General features: G+C 44.1%; 1 protein-coding gene across 1 annotated transcript in view; it reads left to right on the forward strand.

The window, feature by feature from the left end:
• The first annotated feature begins 574 nt into the window (after positions 1-574).
• SLC1A2 (solute carrier family 1 member 2) overlaps positions 575-26,572 on the forward strand; it is a 36,369-nt gene continuing 10,371 nt past the window's right edge. The window contains 7 exon segments of the mRNA XM_044270097.1: positions 575-603; positions 6,373-6,512; positions 8,464-8,616; positions 13,274-13,524; positions 15,397-15,553; positions 16,825-16,951; positions 19,761-19,994. Coding sequence (XP_044126032.1) covers positions 575-603; positions 6,373-6,512; positions 8,464-8,616; positions 13,274-13,524; positions 15,397-15,553; positions 16,825-16,951; positions 19,761-19,994 — 1,091 coding nt within the window.

A 26,572-nucleotide genomic window follows, 5' to 3' on the forward strand; every position in this document is an offset into this window, starting at 1 on the left:
AGTCAAGGGGTCCGCAAATAAAATAAACGGGACACATACGGAATGTACTCCATATGTCTTCTATATCTGTTCCAATCTATTGAAAATGTTATGCCCAGCCCAATTTTTTCTATGTAATAACTGTATACTTGTATATGCCATACTGGAAAAAATGTTACAGAAAAACGGAACGGAACCGGAAACACTACTGAAAAAAAATAACTTAAAAACGGATCCGGGAAAAATGGCCCGCAAAACACTGAATGAGCCCTAAAAGACATGCCTCCTGAGCTGTGATAGGGAGAGAGCTGCAGCAGACAGAAAAGATACTCCTCCCTGAGCCTTGATAGAGAGAGAACTGCAGCAGAAAGGACATGCCCCTGAGCTGTAATAAGGAGAGAGCTACAGCAGAAAGGACGCATCCCCTGAGCTGTGATAGGAAGACAGCTATGGAAGAAAGGACACACCCCCTGAGAAAGAGATTGTCATGTACTATATAATGTCTGATTTTAATTTTTTACAGTCGTCATGCGATAACCCCCACACACTGTAGATTATTGCCCACCTAACCTGCCTGGCCAACTATCTAATGTGCATGGCTGCCTCCCAGATGTCCCCCGACTCGTGATGTTAGGGAAAAGGAGGATAAGGCAAGTTGAATTTCAGTGCCCGGACCTTTCATTTTGGTAGGAGATAAGTTGCACTTGCCACCAAAGATGTCTGGCTCTTGCCATTGAAAATACATGCCCCCTGGGCAGAACTGATCATGCATGTGTGTGGGGGAGTCTGGAGGACACACCCTTCGAGGTGTAGGCGCCTTTATTTTAGCACAGTATACTGATGGCCATTAAGGGCTGAACGGTATATGGCATGGTACTTAGTCACTGTTTGCTATAGTCATTTACGCACTATATGGCACTTGTATTTATGCTATTATTTATGGCCGCCATTAGTGCATAAAAGGTGGAGATCAAGGACAAGGATAAAATCCCTCTCTTCTCCTACACTGCAAAGAATGTTGCTTAAAAAAGTGTATTATAGCAAACCTCCTAGCGTCAACATCCGGTTTGACATCACTGTAGCCAATCACTGGCCGCGGCGGTGACAGCCTCCCCTTGCGTCATGACGAATGGTCACGTGATGCAAAGGTAGCTGGACACCCGCCGCAGCCAGTGATCTCAAAGTGGATGTTGATATGGCTGGAGCCCAGGCCTGCTGGAGAAGGAATGGGAAGCGGGTAAGTCATCTTCCTAAACCAGACCTGGCGTGAGCGGGGAAAAGTCACAGATTGCAATCTGCGCCTGAAATACGCCTAATATAGGCGTATTTCAGGTTAATAAATGACCCCCAGTGTTTCCATTCACTGCCATCAAGCAGACAGTTTAAAAATGGTGAGGAATTATAACATTTCATTATGCAGTCCTCCAGTGCAATTTTCACTAGAAGCAAGATCCAGCATCAAAAATCTCTGGGCTCCCAAATGGCATATTTAAAATAAAGGAACAGGGGCGTAACTATAACTCATAGGGCCCTATAGCAAAATAAGACGGGGCCCCCACCACCTAGTGTAAGGAAATTAAAACAGCAGTATAAAATGCTATAATTAAAGGAATGCATAAAAGCACATATTATAGCTAAAAGCCACCAGATTGTTAGTCCCCACTAAAAGATACAATGTTTTTGCACCTGATTAGGTCCCTTATAGTTCTGATCGTGGACACCATGTTGGAGCCAGGTTGGCACATGGTGGGTGGCAGGTGGATGACAATCCGTCAGTGAGTTTAAGGCCCTTTGGCGTCCTTATTGCACAACCATTGACTTATGATGGGGATTCCACCAAGGTCCATTGGGTGCGTTCAAGCTCCTGATAGTGGTAGCTACTGCCCTGTTGTTGACCTGCTTGAAGTCCTGACGGAAAATCTGTACCAGGGCCCCATGGGTTCTAACCAGTTACTTACTGGTATGCTTAAGGACATTTTGGACCCCCTCTGGCTCCAAGGCTTGGGTATTATTGCAGTCTCCTCACATTTCTTTACACCCCTCACATTATTATTCTTTTACCACTAGACTTATGGAGGCGGCGGGGTGGCAACATTCTTGCTGGGCCCCATCAATCTTTTATTCTATAGGGGTATTTATGAGAACCCCAGGATGTGATTGATAAGCTAGGTGTTCTCATCTTACCCCAAGGATCCATCAACGCACTATTACATGGCATGTCTGGTGAACATAAGGAATGTGTAATAGCAGCAGCGATGCACCCAGAGCCCCACTACTCCTCACCACTTCCCATAGAAGCCTCTTGTACTTGTTAATGGAGCGGTGACCCTGCGTTAGCCTCCGTTGGCTGTGTAAGTCATGATAAATGTGGTCCCCCTGAGTCCTATTCATACCCAGGAGACGGCAATGAATTAGATTCAGTCTTGCAGAATGAGACTTGGCAAGGATTTTATTTAGAGCGACGGACAAAGCCAGGAGTAGAATTCTGGATGATTTAACCGAGTGTTAATGGCTCTGAAAAATTGAGATTTTATCAGAATCTGTTGAGTGCAGGGCAACGTGAGCCAACCTGGAGTGTCTCTTGGTCCCGGTTTACAGATTCCACTTTAAAGAGAAATTTTGTTTCTTGAAGACAATATTTCTTGAAATTTTAATGTTTTAGTTGAGAAAAGTTTGAGCTTCGAGAGAGGATCTGCAGTGTACCAGGTTGGACTGGACCATTGAAGTACCAGACAAACCTCCGGTGGCCCAGGTTCTGATAGAATAACAGGAAACAATGGTGAAGACAACCTGATTTGGAGAAGTTTAATTACAAAGTATCTAAAGGCTTCAAGATAGGATCTGCAGTGTATAAGGTTGGACTGGACCATTGAAGTACCAGACGAACCTCCGGTGGTCTAGGTTCTGATGGAATAACAGGAAACAATGGTGAAGACAACCCCATTTGGAGAAGATCCCCAAGGGTCTATTTCTTATGGCATGATTCCCCAATAACCTTTTCTAGGCCCACAGAACCAAAGTTTAAAACCGGTGGTGTGGCTATAGTGATGGCAATTGCAGCAAGGTCTGAACGACCCATAGTCCACCCAACCACATACAGTAAGAAAAAAGAGTTAGGAATTGTGGAGGTACTTGCATAAAGTTTTGGTTGATCTCCCCCATAATTAGAGAGGTTGTAGATCTAACTGGACCCTCAGTCCCAAAAGAAAACATCTCGCCTCAACAGATGTATTTGCCAATTGCAAAATGTGGTATACCTTCTTCTCCTAGACAAATATACTGTCCAGTTCTAATAGGTATGGGGTGACGGGGTAGCAAGCAATGTTTGCTATTTTTATAAGGTTTTTTTGTGCCTTTTCAAAATACATGTTGGCCTTGTGGTTCATTCTACATTCACCATATCTTCTTGTATGGGTGGTATGTGACATCATTGGTAGTAATATGCAGAGAACAGGTGTAGCTTTTGTCCTGAGGTCCAGAACATCAAAGCTACATCTATTCTGATCATACATGGTCATATTAATGTGTATGATAGGCAAGAATTGGGCCATGTCAGGTGAATACAATGAGAGGGGTAGGAGCACTGTGTCCTAAATGGCAATTTTGTACAAAATTATAAAATGTATTGCGAGGTCCTTAAGCTCTCTGGTGGTGTCTTAATGGTGTTCGCAATGTCACCAACCATCTGGTTGCTCATTGTCCTTTACTGGAATTCCTTTGTCTTCTATAATAACAGAGTCCAAAATAAGTTAACTCCTCAGTCGTATCTGACTAAAGTGAAGGTTCATCTCAACTTGGTCAGGGAACCACTTGTCTCTGCTTCTTTACATGCACAGTATTCCAGTCCTGATTGACATTAATCCAGGCCATGGTGGCCACCAGCAGGCTCCTCCAATTCTTGCACATGTATTTTTGCCTTAAATGCTTATGACATGTGAGGTGTACTGCGATGAAGCCAGGCAGAGTACACCTCGCTGCACTGCTCATGCCCAGTAGAACATAAGGCAACAGCCATGCACAGGATTTGGAAGAGCCTGGTAGTGACTACAGGGAATGGGGATGTCAGTCAAGACTGGAGGGCTGGAATATGACTTCCATATAGCTTTAACATTCACCCGAATATTCACAGGTCATTAACATACAGTGGATAGGGTGATAAGGCTGGACCATGACGGGGCAGGAAACAAAGAATTGTCATAGGGACATAGAAGTACAATGACCTGAAACATAAGTGAAGAAGTAAGCACATTAAGTGGTTCCTTAGACCTTAACCAAATCAAGCCTACTGACCATCAATCAGTAATGACCAGCCTAAAGCTTTATATTTAGGACATATTTTGAGAAGATCCAGCTCAATCATGTGCAGAATATTAATGGAGGTTATTAGGTATGGAAATCTCATGTATTAGGCAGATAATAAAGTGGGGATACCCAGTGTCGGAGTGGGTTTTATTGGACCCACCAGAGGAAAATATTCTCAGGACTCAACCCCTGTATCGTCAATAGAGTCTAATAGACCATAGTGATAAGTGACTGGCTCCAAAGGCAGCCATATATAGATTTTATTTTCTACTGGACCTTTCGTATTAGAGCTTGGACTCACCAGAAGATCCTCTGGTACTTTGGTTGCCCAGTGTGACACTGAGGATACCCTGTCCATGACCCTCATCTATTGCCCAGAGCAGACAGTGGCTGTAAAGGGCATCTCTTACTTTGGAGGACCACAATGTTGCAATACTCCATCTCTCCTGCAGTGGTGCTGCTGGGAAATTGAACACTTGAGTTTTCCCCCACAGATTACATTTAATCTCTGAGCTCATTCACACCAAATAAGAATGTAACAAATGGCACATAATCAATCCGGTCTGCCTCTTCCAGCTGAGTCTTCCATGTGGCTTACATGTAATTTCCAGTTGGATAAGACCGTCTCTTTTAGCACCTTGTCAGAAGAGCTGACAGTTTCCTGATTTTTACATATCACCTGGTCCTATAAATATCCCAACTGACAGAAGCTATAATTGTCGCCGCTGATATTTCCGTTTCCATGGAAATCGCTAAAATACACGACAGATGTTCTTCGCATAACGAATTCAATTAAGCAAAATAAGACAAACTGTTGTTTACTGGCAAACGTCTTTTCTTTGTGCTTACAGTTCATCTGCCTCCCAGCTCTTATATTAGACATATTGAGGCTTCCTGTAGATAAATGATGGGAGTTATTTCCTTGTTAAACATCCTGAGTTAGAGCCGTGTTTTCATTGTGGTCATTGCTTGTTTATATGGTCTGTTCAGCGCTGGTTGCACTTTGCTTGAGATATCATTTTGCATCTGGTAGTGATGAAGATACCAATGGGGTTGTGTAGCTAACAGAGTGGGCTTTGGGGGGTCTTCAGACTTTCTAATCTCAGTGGAGACCCTACCATGCCTTTTTTTACCTTATTTGATTGGGAAAATCATAATGACGGCTGCTCAAATCCAGTTCTTGGAATTTCTTTATGCAACCATTCGGAAGGTAGTAATCCTACTTGCCTATCCTTGGCGCCATGCCAATACCCCTGGCTCTTCCCATCACATCATCTTGCTTCTGCATCTGAGTGATGGAAAGTCAGAAGGATAGGGATGGTCCCCACCAGGTATAGAAGCTGCTAGGTACCAGTTCCTAGGGGTAAATTTGTAACACTATTTTGCATTTCTTCATGGATCTTTGCATATGTTTGACGCTTGGATTTAATCTATTTAATCTAGATTTTGGAATTTTTCGACACCATACATTGACACATAACCATGACCTAAAGCCTTGTGAAGTTGATTATTACACCAGTCTGGGGTGTAGAATAAGGAAGAAGAATGGAACCCTAGTAGTGGCCCTTAATTTTGTAGCCCCAACCACTGCAGATCAGCTGCAAAATGGCCTCCAGCCAGTCTTCCATAATATGTCCTGTAATTTGGACAGAGGCAGGAGGCATATCTAAAGCTTTGATACCAGAACCCTTAATTTTGCTTTACCTGTTACCATCCAACGGGATGGTCTGCATACTCAACTGGAACCATCTATGACACAGCTGATACCTATAATACTAAAAGTTTGTGTTATGATGGTTGACTATAGGTTGCAGAGTGCTGAAGCTCCTTCCAATTGCTTTAGCCATATGGTAGCACTCTGGGTTGAGGGACCTTGCTTTTAAAATATATGACAATTTGCTCTCTATTGAAAGATTGCACTACGGCATGTCCAAGGCTTGGCTTGGTTCTTCTACTAGGGATCACAACATGTGTGGCTGTAAAGTGCATCTCTTAGTTTCGATGACCAAAACGTTGTAATGCTCCAGTTCCCCTACGGTGGCACTGCTGGGAACAAGTGACTAATGTTTCTCTGAACTTTTCCATTCCTAGTGCCAACAACACCCCCAAACAGGTGGAAGTGCGTATGCATGACAGCCAACTAACCTCAGACGAAGTGCACCCCAGATCACCATGCCTAAGATGTTGCGACAAGATCCGAGGAAACCTCTTGCTTTCCCTCACAGTATTTGGTAAGTCCATAATTATCTATAGATTGAGCCGGTCCTGCTGAAAAGTCTTGAGGGACATTTTGGATGGAGAATGTATGGCAGGCATACAAATTCAGGGGTACATAGAAGAGCAGAGTCGTGCAGGGAGTGGAGAACTTTGGTCATATATAAGCGCTACATAGTGGTCATGGCGTAGACATTGTGTAACATTGCTACAGTATTTATTTTTTGCATTGTATGGTGGTGGCTCTGTATAGCATTGACATGTAGACAACTGTATGGAAGTGTTATTGGGCGCCATATTGTGTTTATAATTGTGTAGCTGTATGGTGCAGCTGATTGTCTCGTGATAATGGCACCTGTCAATGGGGTGGGATATATTAGGTAAAAAGTGAACAGTCGGTACTTGAAGTTGATGTTTTGGAAGCAGGCAAAATGGGCAACCGTGAGGATCTGAGGGACTTTGACAGAGGGCAAATTGTGATGGCGAGATGACTGGTCAGAGCATCTCCAAAAGAACTGCTCTTGTAGGGTGCTCCTGGTATGTTCTAGTTAGTACTTACCAAAAGTGGTCAAAAGAAGGGCAATTTGTGGACTGGCGCCAGAGTCATGGATGCCAAAGGCTTATTGATGCACATAGAGAGAGAAGGTGGGCCAGTCGGGTCTGATCCTACTGTAGGACAAATCCCTAAAAAAAATTACAACTGGCGATGAAAATAAGGTGTCAGAACACACAGGGCATTGCAACTTGCAGTGTTGGGGGCTGAGTAGCTTCAAACTTTGCAATGCCATCTTACAGAGCGGCCAGGATTTATGCAATGAATCTGGCAACAACTGGACAATCAGCAGTGGACCCGTCCCGCTTGGACCTACCCTGAATATAATGTTATGACTGATCAGTGTATGGGGAGCAGGGTGACTATGCAGGGATAGGGCTGACCCTGTAGTCGATAGAGAGGGGCTCGGACAAGAACCCGAGTACAGTTATGGTTTAGAGAAGGGAGATGCAGAGCGCTCTGGGGGATGGGTTTTCTGGAGCCATGTTCTTTCTGTTTGTTGCCATAGGAATAAGTGATAAAATACCGGATTAGGCAGAACGGTCCCAGCAGGTGATCAGGCATAAAAAAAAACATGCGTGGGGGGGCTCCTGAGCTTGAGCAACATACAGGACCTGTGGGAGAGTCAATTTGCTGCTGATAAAGTCATTTGGAAATGTTGGCTGGATGCCCAATTAGGAGAATGAAGTGTAGATAATTAGGTGTCCTCTCATTACCTGATATCAGCATTGTGTGCCCGTAAGGGTAATAGGCAAAAATAATTTTGCATATTTTTGTCATCATGTGCTATTATTATACTATGGCGTTTGTGTCTTTTGCTCTGCATACTGTTTATACTGATGTAGAAACAAAATGACCACCTCTCCTATTGGACTCCATTGGATTTGGGATTTCTGGGGTCCCAGGTAAAGTTACGTTTAGGGGTCCTCATTCCACTGCTAAATTCTTCTCCCTTCTCCCCACTAAGCCTCAGTCTTAGATTAGCTGTGCAGCCTGGGCACTTCTGCTACTGCTGTACATCCGGGATGGACCCCACTGGCCGCACACCTAGGATGTCCGCCCCTGGTCTAGTTGTGTTTTTCAGCCAACCACTTGTGGACCTGCAGAGGGGCCAAAGCTTTTGCTTGGTTTGCATGGTGCTAAAGACTGCCTATAGCTGTGGTTTCTGTATATTGTCAACAGGTAGCAAGTCCCTCCTTTTAGGTTTTCATGGGTATTGGGTTGTGCCACCATGGTAATGCCATCATGCGATATGAGGCTCTAGAACCAAAAAGGACTAGGAGGATGGAGTACCGGCTGGGCTGCATCACCTAGGGATTGCTTTTTTTAAATATTTGCTGCAGTTGGGTAACATATTTTACTATTTTACTTATACTTTCTAACCTCCCCCCACCCCAACTTTTTTTTTTTTACAGGTGTCATCATGGGAGCAGTTTGTGGGGGTCTCCTTCGGCTGGCATCTCCCATCCATCCTGACATTATCATGGTCATTGCCTTCCCAGGAGACATTCTCATGAGGATGCTGAAGATGTTGATTCTTCCTTTAATCATCTCCAGTTTAATCACTGGTAAGTGGATGGAGGTCTCCAGTGTTCTAGAGCTTCTCAACGTTCCTAAACCATGTTCCCCCTGCTCAAATAAATTACACCAAAGTACACCAAGAATATGGACATATACTGCCCCACAATGAGCACAGTGCATGAACCCCCTAAATGTGCACAGTACATGTTCCTTGGAGACATGGCAGGTACCCCTTTATGTGCTATAGGTTGAGTTCTAGAGTAAAAATTTGGACCAAGATGAATTCCAAGTCAACTGTCCCTTCTGCCAGCTCATCTCACATCAAATACTTGGTCATTGGATTAGATAAGGCTGAGTTCACATAAAACCTAGAGCAAAATGTATACATAGGGCACCATTTACGCAATGGAGGCTTGAGTCGGGCCGCTTTATGTCGGTATATTTTTTTGATTCAGCATGGAACAGGGTAGTAGACTAAACTATTCCGTACAAAGGTATGCAATCAAACATGTATTGCCTTGAAAAATATTCATGCCGCTTGAACTTTTCTTCATTTTTTCACATTACACCCACAAACTGAAATGTACAGTATATAATTGGGATTTTATGTGATAGATCAACACAGAGTAGCAAGTATGTGTGAAGTGAAAAGAAAATAATACATGGTTTTCAAAAATTTTAATAAATAAAAATTTGAAAAGTGTGACGTGCATTTGTACTCAGCTCCCTGTACTATGATACCCCTAAATAAAATCCAGTGTGACCAATTGTCTTCAGAAGTCACCTAATTAGTAAATAGAGTCTACCTACAGCCGTTCTGTGAAGGCCTCAGAGGTTTGATAGAGAACATCAGTGATCAAACAGCATCATGAAAACCAAGGAACACACCAGACAGGTCAGGGATAAAGTTGTGAAGAATTGTAAAGCAGGTTTAGGTTATAAAAAATATCCCAAGCTCTAAACATCTCACGGAGCACTGTTCAGTCCAACATCCGAAAATGAAAGGAGTATGGCACAACTGCAAGCCTACCAAGACATGGCCGTCCACCTAAAGTGACAGCCCAGGAAAGAAGAGCAGTAATTAGAGAAGCAGCCAAGAGGCCCATGGTCACTCTGGAGGAGCTGCAGAGATCCACAGCTCAGGTGGGAGAATCTGTCCACAGGACAACTGTTAGTCGTGTTCTCCACAAATCTGGCCTTTATGGAAGAGTGGCAAGAAGAAAGCCATTTTTGAAAGCAAGCCACAAGAACTCCTGTTTGCAGTTTGCCACAAGCCATGTAGGGGACACAGCAAATGTGGAAGAAGGTGCTCTGGTCAGATGATACCAAAGTTGAACTTTTTGTCCTAAATGCAAAACGCTATGTGTGGTGGAAAATTAACACTGTACATCGCCCTGCACACACCATCCCCACCGTGAAACATGGCGTGGCAGCATCATGCTGTGGGGAGGCTTTTCTTCAGCAGGGCAAAAATTTCAGCCTTTAGCTGTGCAAAACTGGTAGAGACATACCTCAAAAGGCCTGCAGCTGTAACTGCAGAGAAAGGTGGTCTTGCAAAGCATTGACTCAGGGGGATGAATACAAATGCACACCACACTTTCCAGATTTTTATTTATTATACATTTTGAAAAACCACATATCACTTTCTCTTCACTTCACACATACTTGCTACTTTGTGTTGGTCGATCACATACAATCTCAATAAAATACATTTAACTTTGTGGGTGTACCATGAAGTTCAAGGGGTATGAATACTTTTTCAAGGCACTGTATATGTTTTTTTTTTTTATACAATGAGAGCCTATTACACATTTCTCTATGCAGTGAGGAATTCAGCTTTCTGTTACAGGCATCCCATCCCCACCTCTGACATAGGCCCTAACCATGATGTGAACCTAAAGAACCTAAAGCTGGCCTTACACATGAGATGTGTATCGACCAAACCCGCTGAGCATCTATGGGAACCTCGCAACTCTCCCCTGATGACTGATGTCGGAGGAGATAAGGATCAGGCATGTTGGATGTCAACTGCCCGATCCTTTTGTTCTCAGGAGATAAGCCAATACCAATATGCCATAGGTGCCTGGCTGCATCTTCCTCCCCCAGCTCCATTGGCCAAGCATGCATATGTATGGGAGGATTGATGAGTGTTCGGCGGACATCTATCTCATGTCTATGGCTGAAGACTTGAGAGGTCCAGATGGTATCTGCAGACAATGCCAACCCTCTGTATTGGCACAGACAGACTGACCCCTCAGATTGTTTTCTAGTAGACCTATCCTATTGATCTAGCAATCAATCATTCAGCCTATTCTTCCTCCATAGAAATATCCATCCAAGCCATAGAAATGGCAGGTCTAACCAAATGGGCTTATTCTCCAAGGATCGCGATAACTGCCGGCAGCAACTAGTGGCCACAGATGTCACAGAGATTAGTCTTATCTAACCATCCATGTTCAATGTTGGCTACCCAAAGGTGGGCATTTTGTAACCCCACCAAGAAAGCTTGTCCCACCCTGGAGCAGCCCTGCCAGATGGTCTGGAAGGTCCACCATGTTTCAGGTCTCAGTGCTAGATGGTACAAGTATAATACTGCCACCCTATATCACAAGTCATCCCACCCATGAGCCCAGTATCTCTAAGGCTTAGTCACACCACCTTTTTGACAGGTTTCCAGTCATCCAAGCCATGGTTACAACATTGGTAAAGAGAAGAAGAAGTTCTGCATCGGCGCAAATCCACCAGTGTGACCAGTCTTAATAGATTATTTTAGTTTTTAATTGGAAACAACGCGTTTCGGGGATGAAACACTCCCCTTCATCAGGTTACAACATTGACACAGTTGAAGACGTGGCCACTTGTTGACATCTTTTCACTCTACTTTTCAGGGTACTTTTGGCATATTTGCCACGAAAGCCCCCCAATACATACTGCAAATATATCCATAGGCACCTGATTCATCTGAAAGAGGTTATGGAGCCTGATGAATTCATGATCCCCAGCAAGAGCCGGACGGAAGTCCCTTGGGCCCCCCAGAGGAAATGATTCTGAGGGACCACCCTCTGTATATATATAGCACCTTAAGAGGCCCCATTTTATTAGGGATCTATTATTGTCAGAGCTTGGTCCCACCAGAAGATCCTCTAGTATTCTGGTGGGCCAGTCCGACCCTGTCCCCAGCCACCCCCTTTCCCCCTGTGAATGTCGCTCATTTTATCCACATGATATCTACTGTATCTTCAGTCCTGCGTGGAGCCTTTTGGCAGATGCCCAGATGGACGTCTGTTGGGGAGGGGGGGGAGAAGGCTCATTACCGAAAGCCGAGGAGATGCTACCGTCTTATTACAGCTCTGCGCTCTCATCTTAGACGGATCTCCCGCCTGAGACATGTGAGCTCTCTCCGGCAATTAAACGCAGAACACGTCGACGGGATTGAAACATCTGTAGCCCCTATTTTCCTGCACACAAAGAAATCCCTTGTGACAGCTGGAATTAAACCATATATTAATCTGGTAAATCAAAGACTGCCGGCCCGGGGCGGAGATTTCCGGGGCGGATTAACCCTTTCTGTGCCAGAGAGGCTAGAACGCCTGTGTGTTAAAGGAGAAATGGAAGAAAAACTGATTTGTAGGCCGATTGTGTAGAATTTTTTGCACACATTGTACTCCTTCATATATGGATGCACAATACGGTATTTTTTTATGCAATTTGTTCAACTTTTGTTCCATATTTTGCTGTAAATTGTCCAGCTTTGATCCATATTTGTTACCTTTCTTTTTCTTCAAGGATTACCGTAACTCTTTTTTCTGTTAATGTGCAGAACCCGTGTACATACAAAACATGCATTTTTTTTATTCAACCCATTGAATTCCATGGGCTAAAAATGGATCGGTTGGAACATGCTGCATATTAAATGTATCTAAAAAAAAAGTGTATTAAAGGGGCTTCCTGAGAACAGGTCATCAGATTGGTGGGGGTCCTCACTGACCAGATGTTCCAGGCGACCGCCAGTGCCGGAAATGATACAGTGCATTCACCGTTTAGTTTCCCGCACTGCAGCTCAGCTCCTGTTCATTTGAAGGGGAGCTGAGCTGCAGTACCCAGAACGGCCACTAGACAGTGGAGCGAACCTTGTGCTTGTGTTTCCGTCCATTGCATAGATTCCCGGGCTGGCGGCTGCACAGAATAGATGATCAGTGGGGGTGCCAGGTGACGGACCTCCACCAAACTCATATGGATAGACCAGGGATGCCCAACCTGCGGCCCTCCAGCTGTTGCAAAACTACAACTCCCAGCATGGCCAGACAGCCTTCAGCTATCAGGACATGTTGAGAATTGTAGTTTTACAACAGCTGGAGGCCGCAGGTTGGGCATCCCTCGGATAGACCATTAACGGCTAAGTCCTGGAAAACCCCTTTAAAATGAGAATATGAGTCATAAGGGTCAAAATTGTATTTTTTTTCTTAAAATTATGATACATTTACAATGCTATTATTACAATGTTTAGTTAATATATTACATAGAGCTGTACGAAGACTGAGTTTGGGTTAGTGGAAATTTACCTGCAGTTCTCTTCAAGAACTATTAGTTTAGTAACATAAAAAAAAATGAGCCCTTTTGACAAATTCAGCTCTGCTACATCTGGTGGCATCCCACAATGTCTTGCAAACTTTCAAGGTTCTTTTTTTTTAATTTCCTTCCAAGGTTTGGCCGGTTTGGATGCAAAATCGAGTGGACGTCTTGGCACCAGGGCAATGGTATATTACATGTCTACCACCATTATAGCCGCCGTCTTGGGAGTCATCCTCGTGTTGGCCATACATCCTGGAGACCCCAAGCTTAAAAAGCAACTTGGAAAGGGACAGGAAAACGACGAGGTCTCAAGTTTAGATGCTTTCTTGGATCTGATCAGAAATCTGTTTCCTGATAACCTGGTGCAAGCTTGTTTCCAGCAGGTAAACAAATCCGTATTACCACTAGACTTGATAGAAAGTGATCTGCCCCCCAAATACAACCCCCCCCCCCATGCCTATGCTTTCATATATCAGACAGCCAAGTATGACCTTCCTTAAAGGGGTTTTCCAAGCGTTTCTTTTTTACTGATGACCTATCCAGAGTTGGATAAGTCATCAGTATGTGATCGGTGGGGGTCCGACACCCAGGATACATGCCGATCAGCTGTTTGAGAAGGACCGGCTCTCAGAGTATCTCCGGAGCCTTCTCTCTGGTCACCACCACAGCGTCATACATTGTATAGTAGCTGTGGAATCACCGCCCAGCCCCATTCACTTCAATGGGCCTGAGCTGCGCCTAGGTCATGTGACCAATGAACGTGATGTTACACGGCCTAGAAAAAGCTGGAGAAGGCCAAGGCACTGCTGCGAGTGCCATTGCCTTCTCAAACAGCTGATTGGAAGGGGTCTCGGGTGTCGGACCTCCACCGATCAGATACTGATGACCTATCCAGAGTATAGGTCATCATAAAAAAAAACACTAGGAAAACTCTTTTAAATATAAATTATGTAATGCTCAATTTCTCCTGTGGGGGTGCTGCAGAGAAACTGAACACTTGCTGCCGAGTACAGTTGACCAAGAAATCCCAGCAATCCTAGATTTGAACCCGAATGGGGCAATATCTATGTGGAATTTGTATGTTCCTCAAGAACTTGCTTGTATGTATGTACTTTTAGCTTAAAGGCTATGGACAACTTTGAAGCTTTTTCTGATTGCATTTTACAAATTTTGGGTTAAAATAAATTTTTCCAGTTGGTCTTAAAAAAAAAAAAAAAAAAGTTCAGCCGTTTCTGAGATACAGAGTTAAACAGTTTCTGTTTTCTTTGAATCCCTTCATCTGATGGCTCATGTGTAGTTTTTATCTCTGGTCTCTTGACTTCATAAACACTCATTATAGCTCAACACTTCTCAAACTGATAAGAACATGGCCTAACTGGCTAAAATAAGTGTTTATGAGTAGAGCTGAGCAAACCCGAACTGCAAAGTTCGGGTTCGTACCGAACTTTGAGAGTTTGGGTACCTGGACCCGAACCTGGACTTTTTCACTGACATTCGGGTGATTTTATTATTTTCTGTTATAACATGGTTATAATGAAAAATAATAGCATTCTTAAAACAAAATGCTAAATAAAATGGACATTGAGGGGTTAAAGAAAGAAGACGTGCGCGATCAAGTGGATGAGGTGAGTTTTTTTAAATTATTTTTAACCCCTCAATGTAGATTTTATTTATCATTCTGTCTTAAGAATGCTATTATTTTCCGTTATAACGGAAAATAATAAAGTGAAGACTTTAATGGGGTCCGGGTTCGGGTTCCAGTTCTGGTCAAGTTCGGGTTCCGAACCTGAACTTTGACCTGAAGTTCGGCTGAACCCGGCGAACCCGAACTTCCACGGGTTCGCTCATCCCTATTTATGAGGTCAGGAGTTTAGAGATAAAAGCAGCACATGAGCCGTCAAATGACGGGATTCAAAGAAAACAGACTGTGACAGCTTGCAGACAGACTGATGTTTGACAGACAACCACAAACCCTTGTGTCTCAGAGAAAGCTGAACACATTTAATAAAGTCCAAGAAAAAAAATATATTTTAGCCCAAAATGAGCAAAATGCACTCATAAAATTTTTTTGCCAGAAAGGTATCTATAGCCTTTAAGTGACTATAATGAAATCGTCCCTAGTATGTGCATGAAGCATGAGGAGATTATATTTTGAGGCCCATGATGGGGAGGTACTAATGTGAATGAGTACACACTGTTGGAGCTATAGGACTTTGGGGGATGGAAGGAAACTCTAACCCTGTTTTTGCCCTTAGATTCAGACTGTTACCAAGAAGGTTGTTGTGGAAGATCCCACTGAGGAGCCTACCAATGTGACCGATTCATTCTTCTCGCTCATAAACGACACAGTCCCCAAAACGACGGAGGAAATTAAAAAAAAATTGGAGTATAAAGATGGAATGAACGTCTTAGGTATGGAAATCAATGTCTTAGATCTTTTCAAATTTTGGCCACACACAGGACCATAATGTTTGGAAGAAGTTACAATTCCATGAGCCGCCTTTGGTAGGGTGGTATCCTACAGCCATGAGAGAGAAATCTACAAAAACTCTGAGGCAACGGTGCAGCATGGTGAGGACTGTATGGAGGATGGGAGTGGTGCTTGTGGCCCGCAGGGGGGTTGTCACTGTGATCTGTGAGTACTACAATCTCCCCTCTGGCTCTCCTAGGGGTTGTGCACTGACTGCTGGGTGCATCCTTTCTAGCACACTCTGGTTTTGAGGTTCCTTCCTGTGGTAGTTGAGGTTGCACTTGATGTTAGACGTTGGTCTTGATGCAAGGCAGGTGCAATGATGGGTGAATGGTGGAGTCAGTAACCAGGCCAGATGGTGTAAATAAATAAGTTTGTCTTTACTAAAGTGCAGACTAGGAGTAGTAGTACATCTGATAATAACAAGGCACAGTTCCAAGTAGATCACAGTGCAATTTCTCCCGAATAGCAACATGTGGGCAGCAGCAATGATAGGGGTTTTAGTACTCCTCACTGTCTCTGCAGAACCTTAGGTATGGAATGCGGTTCTTTGTAAATGTTTCTGCAGTTCCCAAGCTGAGGGGAGCAGCTGGACAAACCGTCTCCAAGTGTGGAAGGGTGCATTGGAAATGTTCCCTCTCACAGCAGCAACGTTTCTCTCTGCCACAAATGTGCACAATAACTTGCTGACTGACTCCAATGTATGGCCTTGTAGATCCTTGACCTTCTGATTTCCTATCTCTGGAGCACATTTGATAGTAGAGCTGCTTCCTTGGCTGTAGATTGTCTCAGAAATTAAGGTTCTCTGAGCTCTGGCCTAGCTCTGAGGAGAATCCACAAGTAGATCCTCACTGTAGTACAGCTACACAATTACTCACTAACCAGGGTGCAGACCCAGGTTCATCTCCTGGCAACCTAAGGGGACGAGCCAAGGTGTTAACCCTAAACTGTCTATCCATTACTATTAGGTATACAAATACAGTAAACCAGAACACTTCACTTAGCACCCTTAGCAGTGACCATGTTCTGGGATACTGCAAGGGCTCCATAGTGGAAGAGTCCTAACAGTATACAGCAGGATGTCGGGTTCAAAATAAAATATCCTCAACATGTGCAGACTGTCACTATGAAGAGTGATCGATGGACAATGTTGCATTCAGTTCTTGACTTCCCTTTGAACTCTATCAGGACCTTCCACCTCTTCTCTCCGCAGGTGTAATTGGCTTTTTCATTGCATTCGGCATTGCCATGGGCAAAATGGGAGAACAGGCCAGGCTGATGGTGGAATTCTTCAATATCTTGAACGAGATTGTGATGAAACTTGTGACAATGATAATGTGGTAAGTTGAAGTCCAAAGCAATCTGTACATATGTATAAATAATAAAAGTAGATCCTTCTCTTATGAACCCCCAATGCTCATCTTAGATATTTACTGCATATGCCAGAAATGTCTGATAGATGTGGGTCCCACCTCTGACTGCTGCCAATCGAGAGGGAAATTTAAAAAACAAACAAAAAACAACCAAGCTTTCTTGGCCTCCCATGGCAGACCCATGACATCTTTGAGATGGGAAGACAGACAGGGGTCTTTGAATTCAATGTTTTGCCAAAAGTCATCATATTTCTTGATTCTTGAAAGTCTATGTAGACACTTGACTCTTTGGTGGAGATCTCCTGAACCTCTATTGACTTCTAGGTGAAAAGAACAGAAGATCCAATGCTCCATAAAATCACATGTGAACAAGAGCTCATAAGGAGCTTGAAACACATATAAGAACAAACTACTTATGTATCACTTTTAATTAAAGATTAAATAAGTATGATGTTATTTTATTGAGCATAGGATCTGCTCTTTGGCTTTAATGGCTGGTGGTCTGCAACTTCTGGATGCTCTGAGGAGGTCTATGGATGTTATATTGTGGAGCCAAAGTGATAAGCGCCCATTTATCTTGTTTTGACTTCTATTTACCATAGCAGTCACAAGAATCAGTATGCCTCTACCTAATCCTTTTTTATTCAGATATTTTGCTCCTTGAAAAAGTCATTTTTCCACCAGTACGTCAAGCTCTATGGCAGACGTTATTTCACAATGTGTGTCAGAGCCAATTTCCAAGCTAACAATGGCCATTCTATCCAAGCGTAGAAGACGAATTTCCTGTTTATTGCAGGTCTTTGTCATTTCTTTGTAAAACCACAGACCTAGTTTTGAGAGACAATGAGGTCTCTGGGGAAATTCTGGACCTGTTACAGGTGGACGACATCCACGTTCTCAGAGGAAGCAGCCTGACACAGCTTTATTGATCTCCTCTTAAGAAAATAGCCATTTGGAGCGGAGTCTTGAAAGAACAATGAGTTCCCAGTTTAACTAAATTAGCATGTCCTTTCTTCCTACTGGATACACACCTGGTTCCTCATTGCTGACTGGCTTGATATTTACAATTTGGGGCTCACTCAGCTGCTAGTCAAGGGAACGGCAAGAAATGGGTATCGCCTGCCAAATGACTATAGCTTGTGTTATGGAGACGTATCAGAAGTTGTCCTTGAGCTTTGACCTCCACCAGTTTCCAAGTATTAAAACTCACAGATACCAGAAACATCTCTGACACAAGGAGCTATTCATATTAATGTTTTGTCAGCTACTGAAATCCTTGTGTAGTGCCAATAAGAGTCTGATACTCCAAAGAACACCAGAAGACTTTTTAAATGGAAAACATTGGTGGTCGGAGCTCATGGATCTAGGACATGTCATCTTTTTTGTTTTCTGTTTCGCTTTAGGGTAAAGTAAGATAGTAGTTCTAGAGGTTGGAACAAGTATGAAACCAAGGGCTGTATTATAGGGAAGGCACATGGGGACCACCTTGGTGTCCACCCAGTTGTCGCTAGATCTAAATTTTTGACATTATGTTAATAAATTGCACGTAAAGATCTTACGTGCAGCTTTTATTACTGAGGGTCACAGCACGGTCCTCGATTTGGATGCACGGCTAACTAAAAAAAAATCTAGAGGAGCATTTTTATTGCCATAGAAGGATGGAGATAAGTGGTCAACAAGGTATTGCTTATCTCTCTAATGACCAAATGACCAAGCATGTTGTCCATCAGGATATATATATATATTTTTTTAGAAATGGTGCAAAATCATTAAAAATAAAGTATAAGAAGCCTTACTCATCTTACCGATTCCCTGCCGTTCCCATGCTTACTATTTCCCCGCTAGTCTTTGCTTTCTGGTCCAGGCTGGTCAAAGAAGAAATAGGAGGAGATGCCTGCTCCACCCACCCAGTGATTGGCGAGCAGGTTCTTCTATGAGGAGCTGGGACAAGGAAGCAGAGACCAAAGGTCATGGTTGATCCTGGAATGTATGGGCATATAGGAGAATCCAGCCCTGCAGCCGAACAATGTTTAGAACCCATGCCCACTACCATGAAAACCTTCACCCTAAACCTAACACACACAAGAGACATCACAGAACACTTTTGATAAAGTCCCCCACCCCCGTGACCACATGGCTTGAACCACCCAGGAGTCCATACACTCTAGGATTTACCCAGAAGGGACCTTGTATTTTTGGAATGGCAACATAGTTGCCAACAGTCCCAAATTTGTAGGGACTATCACTAATTTTCAGAGACAGTCCCTGCAAAATTCAAGCTGCCTTGGTACGAAAATGAGCATTCCTGCCTGGTGGGGTATCAGTAAGGTGATTAATGCTTCTTTTATTTTTATTTTTAAACCATACATCCTTTTTTCTAAAAATAATTCATCCTGATGGACAACCCCTTTAAATTCTAACATGTCTTCCCCAGCATGGACAATGGCTGCCCTGTACACATTAGGTTGTTGTAAGATCCTGTTAACATCTGATCATGTCCAGAGTACGATAGTCATTCATTAAGCTACCGTTGAGGGGCCACCACCAAATTTCATTTCCAGGGGCTTCCACCAAACTTCATTCCTCTCTGATCAAACCTCCTAAGAAAAATTCTTAGCTGCCATTGTTGATTCTTAGATTGTTGAGTTTGATTGGCTAATGATCAAGGAGTGGGGTAATAAATTGTAGCTTGAGCTATGTACATGGTATAGACTTATACATGGAGTGTTGGATGGTGATCATTTGAGATGTATCTCTGCCCTTTGGTCTTCTCCAGGTATTCTCCCCTCGGTATTGCATGTTTGATCTGTGGAAAAATCATCGCCATCAAAGACTTGGAGCTTGTTGCTAGGCAACTGGGAATGTACATGATCACCGTCATTGTGGGCCTCATTATCCATGGAGGCATTTTCCTGCCGTCTCTGTACTTCGTGATTACCAGGAAAAGTCCATTCCCCTTTCTGGCTGGGATTTTTCAGGCTTGGATCACAGCTCTTGGTACAGCTTCCAGGTAAGAGTCTTCACATTTTACTGTATTACTATAGAACATAAATCATCCTGAAGGATTTAAGTACTTTAACCCTTCCCAAACTTGCTAAAAGTCCATGGGCACCAGGAAAAAATGGTTTGAACTAACTTTCAGGCTGCATTCTTAATCCTTTCATTCATTTTAAGACCCGATGGTCAGCTTGAAACTTGTTCCTAGTTTCAGACTTTTCTCATGTGGCCGTATCCCTCCCAGTAATACATGGTGGATGTTATGCCAGTGGGTGTGGACCCATTGCGCCACTGACCGGAGCGGCGTGGCCAAGTAACTACCTGGTCTTCACTAGAGCCTCTGATGGTGAGGATAAGCTTGGGCCCCGGGTCAGTGGCAGCTGACCTGCGGGTAAGGGATACCGGTGCAAGCACTGATGGGAAAGACGTAGTCAGGAAGTCCGTAGTCAGGGCAGGCAGCGATCAAGCAAAGTCCTTAATTGAAGTCCAAGGTCAGAGGCAGGCAGCAATCAAGCAAAATCTGTTAAATCGAGAAGCAGGGTCCGGTACACATAAAATCAGAAATTTCCAAACACCTCCACACAAGGAACTAGACAAGCTAGTGACCAAGATTGCTCAGGCACCTTCCTGGGGCAGAAAGCTCCTTTAAATACTTCCTGCAACCCAGCCATAGGCTGGGGAGATAAAGGGCGTGTACGTGCTGCCTCACAAGGGAGGAGAGACACGCCCGTGCATGCCCTAACAAACCGTACAGGACTCAAGCAGGAAGTAAGCTTTGGCACGGAGCAACAGTTTAACAGCACGGAGTGAAGGGATAGCAGTGGATTTGTGTGTCCAGGATGCTGCTGTCCTCTCCCTGCCAACTGCCTTGTGTGAGCTTTCTATCCCATCTAAAGCCTGTGTGATCTGCCCTTCTTGGATCGTCTCCCTCGCTGATTTGCTCTATAAAACCTGCTCCCCTCCCTGAGAGAAGAGAGGAGAGCAGGAAGAGCCATCAGAATCAAGAGCGCAGCTCTAACTTTTAGGCTGCAATCTTTATCCCTTTATTTGCTTTATCCCTTTATTTGCAACCTACTCCTTCTTTCAGACTTTTCTCTTGTGGATGTCTCCCTCCCACTAATGCATGCTGGATCTGTGTATCCAGGATGCTGATGTCTTCTCCCTGCCTACTGCCTTGTTTGAGCTTTCCTTCCTACTGCCTACTAGGCTTTTTTTAACACGGACAGGTCCCTCCCATGCTAGATCTGTGTGTCCAGGATCCTGCTGCCTTCTCCCTGCCAATTGCCCTTTGTGTGCTTTCCCCCCTATCTACAGCCTGTGTGATCTGAGCTCCTTGTAGCTACTCCCCCCTTTCCACTCTATGATCTGCCCTGTACCACCTCCTCCCCCTCACTGCTGCTTTCTCTAGCACTGAGAGAAGGGTGGAGGAGAGCAGAGAGAGCCATCAGAAGCAGGAGCACAGCTCGGATAGATTTATGTCAGATTCAGCAGTGCTACCAGCTAGGTGAAGGATTTACAGTACACATACTCTGCTAAGGCAAAATGGTTGGACATTTCTAATAAAGGCTATTTAGAACGTTGCTTAGTTTTGCATTTAGAAAGCAAATAAAAAAAATCACTACAAAGGTAGCCGAAGCCCTTAAAGAAATATTTAGGGCTTATCTATCCTTTGGGGAGTATGCACATGACCAAGTTATGGCTTTGGACAAGCTTTAAGTTTGTACCAAGCCATAATACTGCACTAATAGAAGTCTGGGGGCCCTACAGTACCTTTGAATGCCTCTGATTTCTCACTGTGCGTGGCTGATGCTGTATTCTAGTCACAGTCTTGCTTCTATGGGAGAGTATCTCCATAATAAGGTGCGGTACACAAGTATGATATACCGTTGCAGCGCAGCACAGTATGGCTCCATAGGGACTTAGTGTGCTGCCATATAATTCCATGCACATGGTCCTAAAATTTGATGTCTCACAAAGAAGCTGTTATACCACCCAGCTATTACCGCCAGGGGACGCATACATTTTTCCTGCAGAATGACATGTGCCCGATTTGGGAGATGGGGATTATAATAATAACAATGACAACTTATGCCATGGCTATAGCATTGTTCATCCTGATTTTCCTTGTTTATGAATGTAATGCCAGGATGACAGTAAAAAATGACAGAGCAATGGAGAAAAGTATGCAGAGGGTTATAACATTTGCACAGAAAACTGGAGAGCAATCGTCATTTGTATTGGCTTAAAATATTGGTTGAGGTGCGGCGTGGACCACCCTGGATTTCATTTCAATAGCATCAGTTCTGCACTTAAAGGGACATTCCATATAATGCACATCGCAACGTTATAAGGTCAGAGCTCAGCCTCCGCACCCTGTTTACACCAGTTCACTACCGAGCTCTGGCTTGGAAATTGTTAGCACAGTAATCCAAGCCCCTGACTGATATTTAGCAGCTGTCTGCTCCTGGAGACACGCTCCACCGGTAGCTCGCAGCTAGCATGCATTTATTTTTTTTGGCAACAACGCAGCAGAAATCTTTTTCCCATCCTGGCCATTGTCTATTGCAGGAACCTGAGCTTATTCCCCTTTTTTTTTTTTTTTTTTTGTAGGGTTGATTTTCACGGGATTTAATTCTCTGTTTGCTTGTTTTTTCCATGTTTAGAACAGTTTAATTTCATATTGATCAATAAATCATTTGTAGCCATTTGGTTTTTCAAGATGAAAAGGATTAAAACGGGAAACGGTCAAAAATTCTGAGGAATGATCAGAATTTTTTTTAAGGAGTTGTTACCATATTTTATATTTCAGAATATAACACACAGCAATTTTTGGCCAAAATACAGAGCCCAGATAGGACTACTCAGTAACCAGATATCTAGTGCCAGACGGTTCCCAGAAAGTGCCATATAATGCTCAGATAAACATTCCCAAACCATATGGAAACTAAAGGTCCAAGATAAATACAGAATACAGTCTTCAGACAAATAGTATGTGCAGGATCTAGATGAATATTTATCATAGGGCACTAAAATGAAGCGTCCAGAGAATACAGCATGTAGCAAGGATGTCAAACTTGTGGCCCTTCAAGCTGTTGCAAAACTACAACTCCCAGCAAGCCCTTAAAAACTGTAGGTTGTCGCGGGATTATGGAAGTGGTAGTTTTGCAAAAGCTGGAGGGCCACCAGTTTGATATCCCTGGTCCAAATAAATATTGCCATAAACCATTCATATAAGTATCTTACAGTGACCGCATAAACAGTGCCTAGTGTGCCCCAATAGTGCCGCGCAGGGTAATTAGTGCCATATAATGCTCCATTAAGGGTACTTTCACACTTGCGGCAGGACGGATCCGATAGACTGTTCACCCTGTCGGATCCGTCTTTTCGCTGTTTCGCCGTGCCGCCGGACCGCCGCTCCGTCCCCATTGACTATAATGGGGACGGGGGCGGCGCTCCGGCGCAGTACGGCAATGCACGGCGAAAGGCCGGCGGACTAAAAGTCCTGCATGTCCGACTTTTTAGTCCGGCAGCCTCTGACCGCGAACTGCCGTACTGCGCCGAAGCGCCGCCCCGTCCCCATTATAGTCAATGGGGACGGAGCAGCGGTCCGGCGGCACGGCGAAACAGCGGAAGGACGGATCCGACAGGGTGAACAGCCTGTCTGATCCGTCCTGCCGCAAGTGTGAAAGTAGCCTAAAGGGGTTGCCAAATGTTATTGAAATATAATTCAGCATGAAAAGTTAGCCACTTTTGACATTTACTTTGTTACAAAAATGCTCCAGTTGCGAGATATTCTCTTTCCTTCATTATTATGGTGCCCCCTGGTGCTTAATTCTGTATAATTATGTCCACCTACTCAGGTGGTCGCACATGCTCAGCTTCATCCTTCTACTGCCACCAGCTGTGTCTACTGGTAGAAATTGTGACAGTTAGGCCCCTTTCACACGGGCGAGTATTCCGCGCGGATGCGATGCGTGAGTTGAACGCATTGCACCCGCACTGAATCCGGACCCATTCATTTCTATGGGGCTGTGCACATGAGCGGTGATTTTCACGCATCACTTGTGCGTTGCGTGAAAATAGCAGCATGCTCCTCTTTGTGCGTTTTTCACATAACGCAGGCCCCATAGAAAGGAATGGGGTTGCGTGAAAATCGCAAGCATCCGCAAGCAAGTGCGGATGCGGTGCGATTTTCACGCACGGTTGCTAGGAGACGATCGGGATGGGGACCCGATCATTATTATTTTCCCTTATAACATGGTTATAAGGGAAAATAATAGCATTCTGAATACAGAATGCATAGTACAATAGCGCTGGAGGGGTTAAAAAGTAATAAAAAATAATTTAACTCACCTTAATCCACTTGTTCGCGCAGCCCGGCATCTCTTCTGTCTTGTTCTCTGAGGAATAGGACCTTTGATGACGTCACTACGTTAATCACATGGTCCGTCACATGATCCATCACCATGGTGGTGGATCATGTGACTGACCATGTGATGAGCGTAGTGACGTCATCTAAGGTCCTTTTCCTCACAGATGAAGACAGAAGAGATGCCGGGCTGCGCGAACAAGTGGATTAAGGTGGGTTAAATTTTTGAATTTTTTTTTTAACCCCTCCAGCCCTATTTTACAATATTCTATATTCAGAATGCTATTATTTGCCCTTATAACCATGAAAATAATACAATCTACACAACCTTGAACCCAAACCTGAACTTCTGTGAAGAAGTTCGGGTCTGGGTACCACAGTCAGTTTTTTATCACGCGCACGCAAAACACATTGCACCCGCGCAATAAAAACTGAATAACGGAACGCAATTGCAGTCAAAACTGACTGCAATTGCGTACCTACTCGCGCGGGTTTGCCGCACTACACTGGGACGCATCCGGACCTTATCCGGACACGCTCGTCTGCAAGGGGCCTTAGGGCTTGTTCACTTGCAGATTCCATCAAAAAGACCAGCATGCAGAAATGTTTTGTCCAGTAAAAAAAAAGATTCTCAAAGGGAAACGAAATGAACTCCATTGTGGTCAATGGAGACTGTTCAGCTCCATTCGTCATGTGTGTGATGTTTGTTATGTGTGGAATTGTTCTGCTTCTCTAAAACAAGTGATGTGATGTGAACTCACTCTTACAAGGTGAGAGCTGCAGCAGAAAGGACACGCCTTCTGAGTTGTGATAGGGAGAGAGCTTCCGCGGAAAGGACACGCCTCCTGAGCTGTGATAGGGGAGAGCTGCAGCAGAAAGGACACACCTCCTGAGCTGTGATAGGGAGAGAGCTTCTGCGGAAAGGACACGCCTCCTGAGCTGTGATAGGGGAGAGCTGCAGCAGAAAGGACACACCTCCTGAGCTGTGATAGGGAGAGAGCTTCTGCGGAAAGGACACGCCTCCTGAGCTGTGATAGGGGAGAGCTGCAGCAGAAAGGACATGCCTACTGAGCTGTGATAGGGAGAGAGCTTCCCCGGAAAGGACACGCCTCCTGAGCTGTGATAGGGGAGAGCTGCAGCAGAAGCGACCCCTGTGCAATTAGGGCTCATGACATAACCCCTTCAAAATAATGCTGTGCCCCATTAGTTCTTGTATAGTGTCACATCGTACCATTTAGGAACCCTGCAACCTGTCCTAGGTCCTTGGTCCCATGATACCCTATGGATTGCACAGACTGACACAGGCCGGTACAATGATGTCTTGACCTATATCAGGACACCTAGGTGTCCTATAGATATCTTGATATATTTTTCTTTTGCCACTTGTCTTCTGCGGTATTGCTTTGCAGCTATGGCTACTTTCACAGTCATGGATCAGCAAAAATGCTTACTGATAATACAACCGTCTGCATCCGTTATGAACGGATCTGGTTGTATTTTCTTTAACATAGCCAAGACGGATCCGTCATAGATCAGCAAAGACGTTTCCGTTACAATAATACAACCGCCTGCATCCGTCATTAACAGATCCGGTTGTATTATGTCTTATATAGCCAAGACGCATCCGTCATGAACTCCATTGAAAGTCAATAGGGGACGGATCCGTTTTCTATTGTGTCCGAGGAAACGGATCCGTCCCCATTGACTTACATTGTGTGTCAGACTCGGGACAGATCCGTCTTGCTCCGCACCTAAACGGAACGGAATGCATTCTGGTGCACTCCGTTTCGTTCAGTTCAGTTTTGTCCCCATTGACAATGGATAGGGACAAAACTGAAGCATTTTCCCCCACTATTGAATCCTATGACGGATCTAAATAGCGGAAATGGAAAGCGCAAGTGTGAAAGTAGCCTATTTTGTAGCAATTTTCCCCCACCATGTGTTGAGAAATTTTAATCATGTACAAAGAATCAGTTCTAGGAATTATTTCTCCTAGCAGCTTTCTTTTAAGAAAAAGTGCAATGTTGCCAGTATATAGTGTAATAAGGTACAAGGAATCATCGTGGATGATAGGTATGTGTCACCGAGGGTCCTGGCCTCGGTGGAGTAAGAGCCAGTTTTCATGTGTCAGCAGCAGTTGCTGTTTGACACTTTGCTATTTAGTATGGCTGTAAATAGCTGATCCTGGACGGCTCTTATTGGGAGTAGTCAAAGTGCTGGGT

The sequence above is a fragment of the Bufo gargarizans genome, chromosome 10, assembly GCF_014858855.1.
Source record: "Bufo gargarizans isolate SCDJY-AF-19 chromosome 10, ASM1485885v1, whole genome shotgun sequence".
Taxonomy (NCBI): Eukaryota; Metazoa; Chordata; class Amphibia; order Anura; family Bufonidae; genus Bufo; species Bufo gargarizans.